Source organism: Ptychodera flava, chromosome 6, assembly GCF_041260155.1.
Source record: "Ptychodera flava strain L36383 chromosome 6, AS_Pfla_20210202, whole genome shotgun sequence".
Lineage (NCBI taxonomy): Eukaryota > Metazoa > Hemichordata > Enteropneusta > Ptychoderidae > Ptychodera > Ptychodera flava.
Genome location: NC_091933.1, coordinates 39971902 through 39986655, shown reverse-complemented (window position 1 = coordinate 39986655; position 14754 = coordinate 39971902). Strand labels below are relative to the sequence as shown.

Below are 14754 nucleotides of genomic sequence, written 5' to 3'. Positions count from 1 at the left end.
GCTAATGTTTGTCATTAAGAAAAAAACATAAAGATGTTTTCGTGCTTTATAGCTAGGTATCTGTGGACGAACGGGAAGTGGGAAATCTTCTCTCATGTTGGCGCTGTTTCGGATTATCAACACTTGCAAAGGTAAAGTGAAGGATTCCCTCTGTAAACGCTTATTGGGAAGTGATGAGTTCCGAACCAGTAGATGCTGGGAGGAACCTGACTTGACGAGGAAATTATTGAAAGAAGTGAAAGAAACGAGGAAATTATTGAAAGAAGTGAAAGAAATGCATGCAAAAAAGGAATCGAATAATGGTCCACTTGAAAAATAGTCAATATTGAGTTTGGATGGTCGGAAGTATGTCTGTGATGCGAAATCTGAAAAAAAAACTTTGTAGCCTAATGCAGAACAAACTGCATTTTGGCTTGTTGACTACTCGACGCAAGAGATGCAATGATCCATTCCTAAATCACAATCAAAGTAAAACGAAAAACAAAGCAAAACATGTAATCAAAAATATCGCATCGAAAAAGGGTAAAAATACAGCAGAATTATAACATGCTAAGGAGGAAATGGTTTTTGTAGCGTTTCTACTGTACAAACCAGGTATGAGTATGGTCAGGATTTAAAACAACGTACATATCTTTTCCACTGACAGCTTTTATTCAAAGGTTGTTTATTCGAACCAAAGGCGGCGTTACAATATTAGAATGTCTTAAATCTTCTTGTATTCAATTCTTTTAGGTCGTATTCTTATCGATGGCATCGACATATCCCATGTCGCTTTGCGAACACTTCGTACCAGATTGGCTGTCATACCCCAAGATCCCGTCTTGTTTGCTGGTACAATTAGGTAATATTTCCGATGTTACAATGAAAATACTATTTCGCGAGTTACAACTACTGTACATAATCATTTCATCTTGTGATTGATTTCTTTCCTCTTAGGCATCAACTCTTGTGTTTCTTGCATATCTTTTCACTGAAGCACGTGTTTGTATATTACCTCCGTGAATTTATTTTGTACAATGACATGAAGATTACAACCGCATTTACATTAATTAGAAACTAATTAGAAGCTATCCTCATAATAGACTAGTATGATAAGATAAACTCTTTGTACATTAGCTTTGTATATTAGATATTTGTTAATATTAAACTTACTTATTGCTACAGGCTGGCCCTAGCAGTTTTACCATTTAGCGTTCGCATATTTACACAGAAAGCGAAGTCTTTTTCAACCGTTTTCTGAAAGGTCCTCGAAATTCCATGTCACAAATATGTATCATAACATATTCCAACCTTGCAGACTTGCGCTCCTTCTCACTCTACGAAATTCAACAGGAAGTGCGACATAAACTTATCAACAGGCTCCGATTGTTGAATAAATTTGACGTAATACTTTTAGTTCATACTTTTAATCATTGATGGTTTTGATTAACCTAATATGAACACTCCGTGATGATACATCTAACAAATCGTTCACTATGGCGTCCAGCTGTTTAATAGCAGAAACCAAGCAAAAATAGAGGCTATCATGGTCTCTTGATATAATGCATACCATTCTATATTGATATGCAGGTTCAACTTGGACCCAGAGGGTGAACACACAGATAGGGATCTGTGGACTGCGCTGGAAATCGCACAGTTAACAGCTACTGTGAATGAACTCGGTCAGAAACTTGGTAAGAGTAATTGAGAAACTTTTTATTCATTAATTTTATATGAAACACTCTTAGAGTCGTTCAACGTTGTCTATATGTGACAATCTTTAGGTCCTTCGATATCGCTAGGGAATGTTATGAAAGGGCAGGGTAATTTCAAACTAATCAAGTCAAGAGATGATACAGGATTGTCATATACAATTTAGTTTTTTCACCACCATCATAAAACTATATGAAAGATTTCATCACTCTGTACGATGACCAATTTTCTCTGTCACTCATACGTTTTTGAAGGTAAATGCTTATAATGTGTGGTAATGTACAAAAACGTTAAGTTGCTGTCATATAACGATTCCTCTTGTACACGAAATAACAGAATCTCAAGTATCCGAAGATGGAGAAAACTTTAGTCTTGGTCAGAGACAGTTATTTTGTCTAGCTAGAGCATTTCTTAGGAACGCCAAAATACTTATCATGGATGAAGCAACCGCATCTATTGATATCCAGACGGTATGTGATATATTTTAATAGTCAATGAATATGTAGCATTAGTTGGCGATAACATTTTCCTACAATGATGCCAATCATATCTCCAACCTTCTGGTCTTGAAGAATGGATCATCTGATTAATGATATCTACTATGCCTTTTACTTAGCCTTGTGATGGCTGATCTTAAGCTATTGTTTCTTTAAAAAATGACACGCTAGTAGACCCTTAGTGTGATTCGACTTTAGCAAGAAGTAGGAAAAGTCGTTGGAGAGCATCTTCATCGTTCCGTAGCGGAAAATTAACAACACAAGCTTCAAAAAAGTAGCATGCGCCTCGAAAGTGAAAGGCTTAACTTTCCTCAAGGAATCTTTCAACCGTGCTCTTTCAAAATCAAGAATAACAATCGGGGTCTCACTACGCAAATTTTGGTACTAGAGATGCAAATTACCCAAGATTTACCGATATTTGAAAGTGGCTGCCATCCCTGTGTCAACTCTATTGAGGAAAATAAAATTTCTGATTTTCGAAAAAGTAAGAGGGTAAAAGTTTTTTTTCGCTTAGAGATTTGAAATGGGCCCGACATGAGGTAGATTAGAAAAGGATTGTAAAGTTTGAGAGTCCGAAAGGCTGTCCCCGAGGCGCATTCTGTCTCAAAATGTTAATTTCACATCATTATCGTTAATACTTACGCTCTCTAGCTTTCTTAAAATCAACCCTCGACTGACATTTTGCACAAATATTATTTTAAGCTGTGTGAGTTAATTAATCTATCAATTGAGTTTACCACTTTGAAGTACAGTTTTAATATAGAAATAACGGGCGACGCGCTGACCATTAACGTTTATTTGTGGGCAAGGGCGAGAGGAAAGCCAAAAATTAACGGGCGAGGCTTGCCGAGCCCGTTACTTTAGCTTTCCTCGAGCGGACTCTGTTATTTCCATTATATTATCAGCGAACCCAAGAAGACCATCAAAATTTCCGAAAATTTCAGGAGCGAACGACAACTGAGCCCCAGAAACTGAGCAATACGCGACGCACTGTCACGCGCGCTGTAAAAAATTGGCAAATCCGGAGATGCTTTCAGAAAAAAGTATCTCAACTTGACCTACCAGTGCTCCATTTTATTTTGTGATTAATTATGATTTACGTTTGAGCTGTAAAGTTACGATACTTTGAGTTGTTAATCTTATTATTCATATTCACGGGCATGTAAACAAACCATTACTGTGTATTTGTGGTCAGTCACGTGGTTCAGCTCGACCAATCAAAATGCGACGGGCAGGGCATAGTAATATAAATAGAATTAAAACGACTTGCAAGTCAATGGTATTATGACTGGTTTCACTTCCAAATACACACAGACAGATAGTATGATCACAGGCATATAGAAGTATAATGCAATGTAGATGTAACTCGTGGAAGAATTTGTGAATGGTGACACTGTAATTAACAAAAGTGTCACTGATAGACATATTTGTAAGTATTTCTCCCCATTTCCTTCATACAATTATAGGATGCCATTTTGCAAGAAGTTGTCGCAACGGCATTTGCTAACAGAACAGTGCTGACAATCGCGGTAAGTTCACGTGTTCTTCAACGATCTTTTTCCACTTCATCGCTTTGACAGTAGTGACGAGTGCTTGTTTGGAAGAAAGCTCAAACCGCCGAACTATTTGCGATGCTAGGGATTAATTACAAACACAATAGCACAGTGATAAACTGTCGGCTCTTCATCATTTCTTTCATATCAGTCCGGTATTTGTGTGTATTCGAGTCTTTTTAAGCTTTGCCAAAGGTTTGTTCCAGCGTTTTTATTGTTACTGAATGTATTTCTATTCGGCTTGTCATGCAGCATCGAGTTTCAACCATCATGGATTCTGACATGGTACTGGTGTTGAGTGAAGGCCGTGTTGTGGAGTATGACACACCAGAAAATTTACTACGGAAAGATGGCGGTATATTTGCATCGCTAGTCCAAGGAAGCCAATGAACGTAGAGAAAGTACAAAGTCCACAATATGACGTCTTGACGATGAATATTGTCGTGAATTGTCAATAAGATATAAACTAAATGTGTTCTAGTATTGTAACTTTTCTGTTACAATATAAAAAGTATACATCGCTTTCATTCCTCTATAATAGCGCAATAGTAAAGTGGAAGATTGTTTTAAAGAATCAACTTTGAAATTAACACTTTGAAATTTAAGACCAGTTGTACTTTACATTATAATTCATAAGGTCAACGATTTCGAGTTCTTAGATGTATTTTCGTATATGACTTTTCTATCTAAAATGACATGTGTGCAAATGTTTGACTACACAATTTAAAACTTACAATTTGAGAAGTGATATTGACATTAAATTACATTAAATTGAAAATCGAGATCATTAGTAATTCAATGCGAACAGTAACAATATAATATATTTCACATAAATCGTGAAATGAATAACGGTCGATCATGCTGTCTACGCAAGATGTAGGGTGCAGTTTTTAACTACAATGCCACAATATCCGCAGAGTTTGATCAAAAAAGTTATCTTTTGTAAAAAATTAAATGTATACTCATTTTTCGCCCATCAAATACAGTGTGTTGACTTTTGATGTCATATGATAGTATTATAGATTTTCCTTCTGTCAAGTGAGTTGACATTAATTGTGTGAATAAAAGAATGTGCACACAATGACAAATGTTATGTACAGATAGTGATTTTGAGGGGAGTGACATTTAAAGGCCTGTACTTAAATCACGTACGGAAATACCACATCTGATAACATGAGCAAACAGTCGCCGGTAATAATAAGTAATCAGAGTTCATTTTAATTGCATCGTACCTATAAATTTACTTAGCCCATAATTACCATCAGGAAATACTTGAATAAAATGTTGCATTTTATTGATTTGTACAAAATTGTCGCATGTTATCTTATATCGGAGTCCAGTTGTCAATGTGCTGCAACATTATTTCACACATGAGTCCCTTAACGAAGAATGCGCCTCCGGGACAGATATACGGAATCTGACAGATTTACGATAATTTTCTTGTCTGCCGAGCACTTCTTGTCAAGTCTGTTGACAAAATGAATTTTTGCATTTGTATGAATTCGAAATTAAATACCTCTCAACCAAGTAAATATCAGTTACACCTTCAGCATTGCATATACCTTGAGTATACTGTTTTCGTGATATTATCCAGACATCACGAATCGAATTTCATCAATATTTTGGAAATGCGACCTAATTAATAAGTATTCCTGCAAGATGAATTCAAGATACAACACACATGTGAGTGTCTTTATTCACACACTTTCTAAGTTGGGAGGACTTGGAAAAAAGTTTTTCAACATTAACTTACAACGTCAGTATATCAAAATGATAATAGATCTTTAATCACAGGTAAATTTGGACTGATTGTTCAACTGAATTTCCTATAATCAAATATCATTATTTTGCAAGTTACTTCTGTAAGCAAGCCAACAGAGTTAGTAGACAACATATTGCTTTTCTTTCCATTTTATGCTACCTGTCACGATTCACGTCAAGTCATCACATCTTATATTTACGAAGACATCGCAAAATTATTGAGTAGTATAGTTTTGGTAGAAAAAACGCTTGCCTGAGTTCACTCATTCATCTAAATTAGGTTCCTGTATATAAATCACTAATATGCTTACCTTTTTAAAATACACCCGATGGAGATTTCCAATACATGAAGAATCGTCAATTGTACGAATATCAATATTCTTTGGTTAAAGGGACAAAGTCGGCCATTTTTCATAAGTTTTGTTTGATACGAGATACTGCTTATATTGTTTGACATGTTGAAAGATACTTAATAAATGGGTGACAATGCATATATTCGATCCCGATTTTAGACATGATAAATGAAAGCATGGCGAAAATGAATTATTGGTCATGACTTATTGGTCATGACCAATAATTCATTTTCGCCATGGTTTCATTTAATTCGCTCACTACCCAGCCTTAGTTTTATCAGTACATATACTATCTCTTTGAGTATTACCCTACTACAAATAAACTGTGTAGTTACTACAGCAAGACTAAAAACAACTTCCCGAACCAATTACAGTAGTTTGACAACATTTAGATCAACTTGGTCGTTCGTACAACCAAAGACAAATAGAATAACAGACTAGCAACGCGGCATGCCTTTTGTTCCATGGTCGTCTCGGTAGACTATGGCCTTTTCATATTAAAATGAGCTTCAAAGGTGTTAAACGTTTTGGAGACTGTGTTTGTGGTTGATAATTGCACGAGATTACGACGAGATGGCATCGTGCTGCCAGTCGCGTAGCAACCATAGTTACTTTGTGAGCTCTCAGGGCAGAAACACTGCTTCACGCCAATCAAAACATAACACGCCAGCAGTTTCATAAACATGTCCTTCCTTGACGAACGTGTAAAAGACGGTATGACTGACCGTAAACCATTGAGTAAAACCAGACAGTATCGATAAAAAGACTTTCAAATTTGGTTCAAACACACTCATTATATGTTCTTTAAAAATATGAGAGGAATTTTTAAAATGGTAAACTCACTTTCCTGAAGCTCAAAACACTCCCGTTTTCGCCAGCACGCCAATTCCGCTCAGCACCACACGACAACAACAACACAAACTTTGCCGAACATACTTGCGCTTAACAATTGGCGAAAATCTGAAAATTACCGGAGGATGCATGGTCGGCACTCTTCGGAAAAGAGAGGCGAGAGCTGTAACCTCCACAAATGTAATAATCTCCACAAATGTAATATCAACCACAATTGTAATAAAATCAACCACAAATGTAATAAAATAGTCAACCATTAATGTAACAACCCGCAACCACAAATGTAATAAACAAATTAACCATAAATGTAATAAAACTCAACCATAAATGTAATAAACTTGAACTTGCATATGTGATCATTTATTTATCAATGCCCTGAGTAAAAAATGACTTTAATAAGACTAGTGTAATGTTATTGCATACTTTCCTGAAACTAGGTTTCCTTTCCGAAACACAGAATAGAATACTTTGAGAACGCTATCAGAAAACGGCGAGGTACTGATCAAACCGTTAGATAATGGAAGTGGAACAGCAGTTCTAGACACTGATAATTGCATAATAAGGAAGCGTCAAAATAACTCGTCAACCAGTGATACCACACAAAGTTTATGACAGATGACTCAGAACAAATAACAGAGAAATATAAAACCTTATAACAGAAACTTACGACACAAAACATGTTGACGAGAACATATATTTCAATCTAGTAAAAAACAATACGAACACTACCTTGAACACAGTAGAACAAAATTAGACATCCTGGCATCCCTAGTGAAGGAACAAACTTCAAGTGGGACAACATAGGAATACAGACAATCTATCGATTATTCCACACAATTTATCCACTGAAGACGAATTTGAGGAGGTTGATTAACAAAGTACGGCAATTTTCGAGAAAACGCCGTTAAAGGATCGTAGTGTTATACTGTCTTCCCCACTCTGGAGTAGAGACTGCACTGACACTCAGATTACAGCTGTGTCTAGCCATGGCCAGTCAGTTCTGTACACAAAACAGGGAAACGTAAAGTACACTTTCAAATATGCAAAACACACTAAACGCAAACAATTAAGATATGAATAGTGTGTGGAGTTGCTTTCCTTATTACATAGATCAATATTTAAGGGCTAATTCCTCAATTGCAACGACAAAATAGATTTATTACATTTATGGTTGACAAGTATTACATTTATGGGTGATTTTTTTATTACATTTATGGTTACCATTTATTACATTTGTGGTTGGTGTTTTTATTACATTTATGGTTGATTTTTGTTACATGTATGGGCGATATTACATTTATGGGTGCATTTTATTGTACTTGGGCCTCAGCCCAAGTACATTTGTTTTCATTCCGTGGGAAAAAACTCTGTAAGGTATAACCATTTCTGGCTGAGACCAGGGAGGGCAAAATGTCTTGGCTTCATCTTTCTTGGCATAATAGATGGCGTAATGATGTTAACTGAATGGAAGTACTGCTCTCAGCCAGTCTTGAATAAGTGAGATGTGAATATTAATGCTTCTCTATCTGAGTTTTTGCCACAAAATCTTCTGAATATAATCAAAATGTGCATCGAAATGCAACAATTAATGCACCCTCCGTTTCCTAGGCGATGGCACGACCCTTGCTACACCCACTGGACGAGCCAAAGTGGGAGGGGTAATTTCAGTTTGGTCGAACAAGAGGGCTCGAGACCAGAATTTAACATTTAAACTTGAAACATGTTTAATCACTGACAAGATGTGGACTAGTGTTAATCGAAGTAAAAGTGTGAAAAGGAAAGGTTTTATATCCCGGACACAATGAAAAACATTACGACTGGAAACTGTATCCCCAGTTGAGAATAGTAATGCCCACAGCGATGGAGAACACTTATCCTTGAGCTGAGAAAACCAGACCATCATTTCGAAATAGGGCTGCAGATTCGAGAAGCTCGTTCAAAATAGCTAGGTACACCCCATAAAGGGGTGGTTTCGAGTTTTGAGGGCAAATTTCGCCTCCTTCATATAGAAATCGTACGTTTGTTTTTCCAGGAGAACACACCATTTGACACAAAATTTGCATGTAAAGGGGTCGCCAGTAAGCACGTGGTCAAATCTGGCATAAGAAACAATATGAAATGTTGGGTAAAGCCAGTCCAAAATAAACTGATTTGAACTTTTGTGTTTTGTAATTTATACCACTGCAGTAACATTACCTTTTTTTGACAACATCACACAATGTAATACGTTTTGAAACTGAATACTCCGACGTATTCTGTGTCTCCTTTGCTAAAAATTACCGTATGCCGATTACCATGTAAGGAGATGATGACGTCAAGACAGATTTGTAGTGCGTTTGGTCCTGGATGGTGCACGAAGTTTGTCAAGGTAGCTTGTGTATTTATTTCCTAAATGGGAGAGATTAGAGTCGATCTAAACGAAGGCCGAAGAATGTTATGATACTCTAAGCGAGCTGAACTCTAACGCGAATGGTTGGATAATTTGGAGGATGTCTAGAATGATCTCGTCTCATTAAGATTATTTGGCGGTCAGTATTGAATTTCAACTGCGTCACAAATTTGCGAAATGGGTATTCCGTCGAACGGTCAACGAACGATATTTTAGAAATCTGGAGACGTGGCACATCGCATTTTTATTTTAGTATTTTATATTTTACAAAAGATTTAAGAAGCAATGATTTTGTCGAAAATTCTGAAAAAAATATTGGAAGATTTGATCGCGAACACATTTTCACTTGGGGTCAACTAGCCCTGCGTACGATGCTGTGTGTTCCGCTACAGCTAATCGCCCCGCTCACCACAGCCCTGCAAAGACCCATACGTAGGGTCGGTGACTTAAAATCCATCTTGGGACCTGACGTAAAAGCCACATTACTGCCGAAATTCAGCGTTCTTGGGCCCAAGTCGTATCCCAGCCTACCTCAGCTACTGATCGCTTCCAAAAACGACAGTCTTTTATTCACTTCTCGTAAATAACCGTCGATGTCAGCAACTCTCTCGCTAGCCCTGCGTACGATGCTGTGTGTTAGCTGTAGCACATAGCATCGTACGCAGGACTAGGGGTCAACATGGGGTCGCAGCCATGTTGCCTCAAAACTTATTTCTGTCTGCACTCAAAACTCAAAAATGTCGGATATGAAAAAGCGATGCAATTTTGTCAAACTTCGGCGAAATTTCAGCCTATAGACAAAATTTCATCTAGGTAAGGTAAATTTACTGAAATTTGAACGACAAATAATCCTGAGCTTGAACGTGACAGCTCGCCTTCTCCGGGAAGTCAAGCATCCAGCTGCCCATACACAGTTGCCCATATGGCCAGGTTTATGAGATTGTTTTCAAGCGACGGCGGCAGACCGTACGGGGCTCTGGATATGAACCTACCGCCGGTGTAGCTGTAATAACTGTTGCGTTGTTTTTAGTGCCCACGGACGAAGTCCTGGGGGAGTTATAGGTTTGGTCATGTCAGTCCGTCCGTCCGTCCGTTCACGCAGATATCTCAGACATGCCCTGGTCAATTTTTTTCAAACTGTGCACAAGAATGGTACCCAACCCATACAGATGCACGTCGATTTGTTTCACAATGCGATCGAATTTGGCCGTGTTAGAGGACTTTTTAGTTTACACCTCCATAGACTCCCATGTATAAGGCAGTTCTCCATAGACTCCCATGTATAAGGCCAAGAAAAATAAAAATTTAGTTTCTCATCGTATTCATATTGCCTAAAGGATGCAGTGACACAGTTTTTTGTCCCCACGGATAAAGTCCAGGGGGCTTATGGATTGAGTCATATCCGTCCGTGAGTCCATCAGTGAGTCCATTTGGGTTCACGCAGATATCTCAGACATTTTGACAAAATATCATGTGACCTTGGTGACCTTTGACCTCAAATATACATTATTGTCCATAACTCAGTAACCACAAGTGCTAAACGTTTCATATTTGGTATGATGGGACACTTTATGACGCCACATATTGTACTCCATTAATTATGCGCATATCTTATTTTGAGCGAGCAAATAGAGCTAGAGGTCTGATTTTTGGTATATAGGGATAAGTTAACAATATAATTTGTTTGACAAAACGTCACGTGACCTCAATGACCTTTGACCTCAAATATACATATTTGTCCACGACTCAGTAACCACAAGTGCTACACCCTTCATATTTGGTATGATAGGACACCTTATGACACCACATATTGTACCTCATTAATTATGCGCATATCTTATTTTGAGCGAGCCAATAGAGCTAGAGGTCTGATTTTTGGTATATAGGAATAACTTAGCAATACAATTATTATGGCAAAATGTGACGTGACCTCAATGACCTTTGACCTCAAATATATATATTTGTCCACAACTCAGTAACCACAAGTGCTACATCCTTCATATTTGGTATGATAAGACACCTTATGACACCACATATTGTACCTCATTAATTATGCGCATATCTAATTCTGAGCAAGCCAATAGAGCTGGATGTCCGATTTTGGTATATAGGGATAACTATAGGGTAGAAATCTAAATATGCCCATCTAAATATAAGACATCTACCATCGAGAACAAAAGAAATTTGCTGTAATTTGAATATTTAAGGAGTTTAAGCAATTTCCACTATAATAAAGAACCCCTGCCTCAAACTCCACAAAAGTTGCTAGACATATTTTGCCGTTGTCATGCCATTGCTTCGTTTAATAACCAGTTAATCAAATGCCTAATTGACAGGAGGAAATTCAAGACCATATTTGAATAGTAGTATATATTGTCCTCAAAATTACTCTATCACGGCCCAAGTATTCATTGCCTTCAGCAATACTGCCTTGTTACAATTGTGGTTGATATTACATTTGTGGAGATTATTACATTTGTGGAGGTTACAAGAGCTACCTGAGGCAAGGCGCACATGCATGGGTTACGTAACCGCTTCATGCCTTGAACAATACCGGTTGCTAGTCTGTTTCTCTATTTGTCTGTGGTACAACCTTGAAAATAGTCGAAACACGATAGACTTGCTGCAGAATTTGTAGCAATTTACGCTGACGAAAAAAAATAGCAGAAAACAAAAATTAAGTACGAGACAATGTGATAACAGATCGATCTATCGATCGATCCATCTATCGACCAATTTATTGAATCAATCGATTGATTGATCATTCTATCGATCGAGCTATCGATTGATTACACTATCATTCTATCGAATTGATAGATCAATCGTCCTATCGATCATTCTACTCATCAATTTATCAATCGATGGTCTATTTATAGATCTACCTATCGATCGATTGATTGATCTATCGACCATCTATCAAACGTCGATAAATCGATCGATCTATCGATTGAGTGATCGAATTATCTATCGATAGATCTATCTTTCTATCTATTTATCTATCTATTTATATATTTATAAATCGATCGATCTATCGGTAGCCATGAATCCCTTGATCAGATACTTTGTCAGTTAATTGGTACGTTATTGGTTGTTTTGATGCCGTATTGGTTGATTTTTCTACGGTATCAGTTGATTTAATCAGTTATCGGTTCATTGATACGTTATCGGTAAATTTGTTGATACGTTATCGGTTAGGAAAAATTACTACGTTATGGGTAAATACTATGTTATCGATTGTAACAACGCCAAATAACAACCCCTACATTTAAGTTACACAACCGTCTCTATTTAAAACTCTGCAACCCCAACCTTTTTATCAGATTTTTAAACATAGCATCAATGTTGATTGTTCCACTACATCACTCAAATGATTCATAAGGTGTAAATTGTTATGGACATATCACACGTCATAGTTCGTAAAATATTTAGCACCGTCTTTTGACGAAAGGACAACGTAAGTTACAAATTAATCTCATTGAAAATCGAAATCCATGTATCAAAAGCATCATTGACATCAATATCAAGTAGAAACCAAAGTGCGTTACTTAAGTCAAGCAAGAACTTCTCAGCAGAGAATGCTTTGAAAGATCTGTACATAATGGATACATGAGAACCAGAAAGTGGACGAGAAACCTTCAACTTACGCCTGGTTAAAACAGGAAAATGATCCGATAAGCCGGACTCACAAACAGAAGTATTATAAAAATTGACATGATTCGAAACATAAATATGATCTAAGCAAGACTTTGATGCAGAACGAGTGATACCCTCGACAAGTTGCACCATATTAAACAATAATAATGACTGGTGAATAAAGTGATTAACGCCTTGATTTGACAAAAGGTCAACATTAAGTCATCTCTCTGGCCCTGATGACGAACCGTTGTGACCGAAACTCATCCGGACTTTGTGACCACGGTCGCCAAGGTTGGGTAAACCCGGTGATCTGCGACCTACCCTACCTGCGATCTACTCTTCCACTCATGAATAATTAATTAGATTTATGCAAATATTGTTACTTAAATGCATGACAGCGAGTTCTATTCAGACTACACTGCCTATTTCAAAATGGAGTCTGGTAAATACGAAAATGTAATTGGAGAAAGGTGGTTTTTACGATCACTCAATCACAGAGAGGTTATGCTTACGGATGTGATGAACTTCTTGTCCATGTTCAGTAACCTTTCCAATGTTAGAAAGGAGAAAAATTCTATTATTTTAGGCCGTGGCGCCTGTCAATAGACAGAATCCGGCTATTGACAGGCGCCTGTCAGTGTCAATAGACAAAAGTTGGCTATAGACACGCGGGAGGTTTTTCGTCAAAATTCACCATATTTAAGCCTAATAAACTGTCCAATGCTTGTTAGAATGCTTGATAAAGCCTTTGTACACTCATTTATGGACAAAGTCGCTGCAATCTTGAGTAATTCTAGACTTTACCGTGTACCATATGTTGCACCAACGCCGCGCCTGTCAATAGCCAGGATGTGACTATTGACACGCGGGAGGTTTTTCGCTAAAATACATCATATTTAAGCCTAATAAACTGTCCAGTGCTTGTTAGAATGCTTGATAAAGCCTTTGTATACTTAATTATGAATAAAGTCGTAATTTTGAGTATAATTGTAGAAGTTTACCGCGTACGATTGCACCTTGCAACGCCGCGCCTGTCAATAGGCTATTGACATGCGGGACTCCGACCGCTGTCCAAATTTTAATGGATTTTTTATCGAAATGTATATGGATGGCAATGGGAGTATAGATGGCAATGGTAGTGTAGATGGCAATGGGAGTATAGATGACAATGGGAAAATAGATGACCTGCATAAGAGACGACGTCAAAGGTTCAAAATTTCTGATCCAACACCCAAATGCCCACCTCCATTCAACCTTAGGCCTAATAGATGAATATCAAAAATCAGAGGTTCCCATTTAATCTTCACTATGATAATTCCAATCATACTTAAAACATTACCAGGACGGAAAGTTGCAAATAACGACAATGTTCTAATGAAAAAAAAACCCCATTTATTTCTGTTAAAAAGCTTATCAGTAAGATATGCAGGTCAATATATAAATGTCTTTCAAACAAATTCAAACAAGATGATTTTTGCAGGATGAAACTTTTTTGGGTTAAATCCCCCTCACCACAAAACCCTCCCCACCCCAAACTTAAAGAATTCGGATTTTTATCTTCTGACATGGTCTCCAAGGGAAGTGTTGTGGTTATCAGGCTCAAGCTATACCTGCGAATACACTTCCCCCGGCCCGGCGACCATTTACACTGGCTATGAGAGCTGTGACCCCGGGGCTGTGACGCCTGTAACTATTATGTTGTGAGGTTTTTGGCATAGATAACCAACCCCTAATTATTGTTTTAGAATGGCTAAGTATTGACTGGAGTCTATAAATTGAACGAAATCAGCAAAATGTATTTGGAAGCGTAGATCACAAGGGAAGTATAGATCGCAGAGGTATCGGCGAGGTAAACTTCCTGCGACCAACACTGCATGGCTTCCCCGTGGCGATGGATGTGAATTTTATGTTGCAAGGTTTGTGGTATCGAAAATTATTTGATCCTGTATAATTGTTTTCGAACATTTAGTATTAAGTTTATCAATCGAACGAAACAATAAAATGCATCTGGGAAGCGTTGA

General features: G+C 37.5%; 1 protein-coding gene across 1 annotated transcript; it reads left to right on the top strand.

The window, feature by feature from the left end:
• The first annotated feature begins 56 nt into the window (after positions 1 to 56).
• Positions 57 to 4997, top strand: LOC139135772 (ATP-binding cassette sub-family C member 9-like). Its single transcript, XM_070703469.1, has 6 exons — positions 57 to 131; positions 733 to 841; positions 1570 to 1673; positions 2029 to 2162; positions 3656 to 3718; positions 3995 to 4997. Exons 1-6 carry the CDS (start codon positions 95 to 97, stop codon positions 4130 to 4132), a joined length of 585 nt encoding a protein of 194 aa, XP_070559570.1. The 5' UTR covers positions 57 to 94; the 3' UTR covers positions 4133 to 4997.
• The last annotated feature ends 9757 nt before the right edge of the window (positions 4998 to 14754 follow it).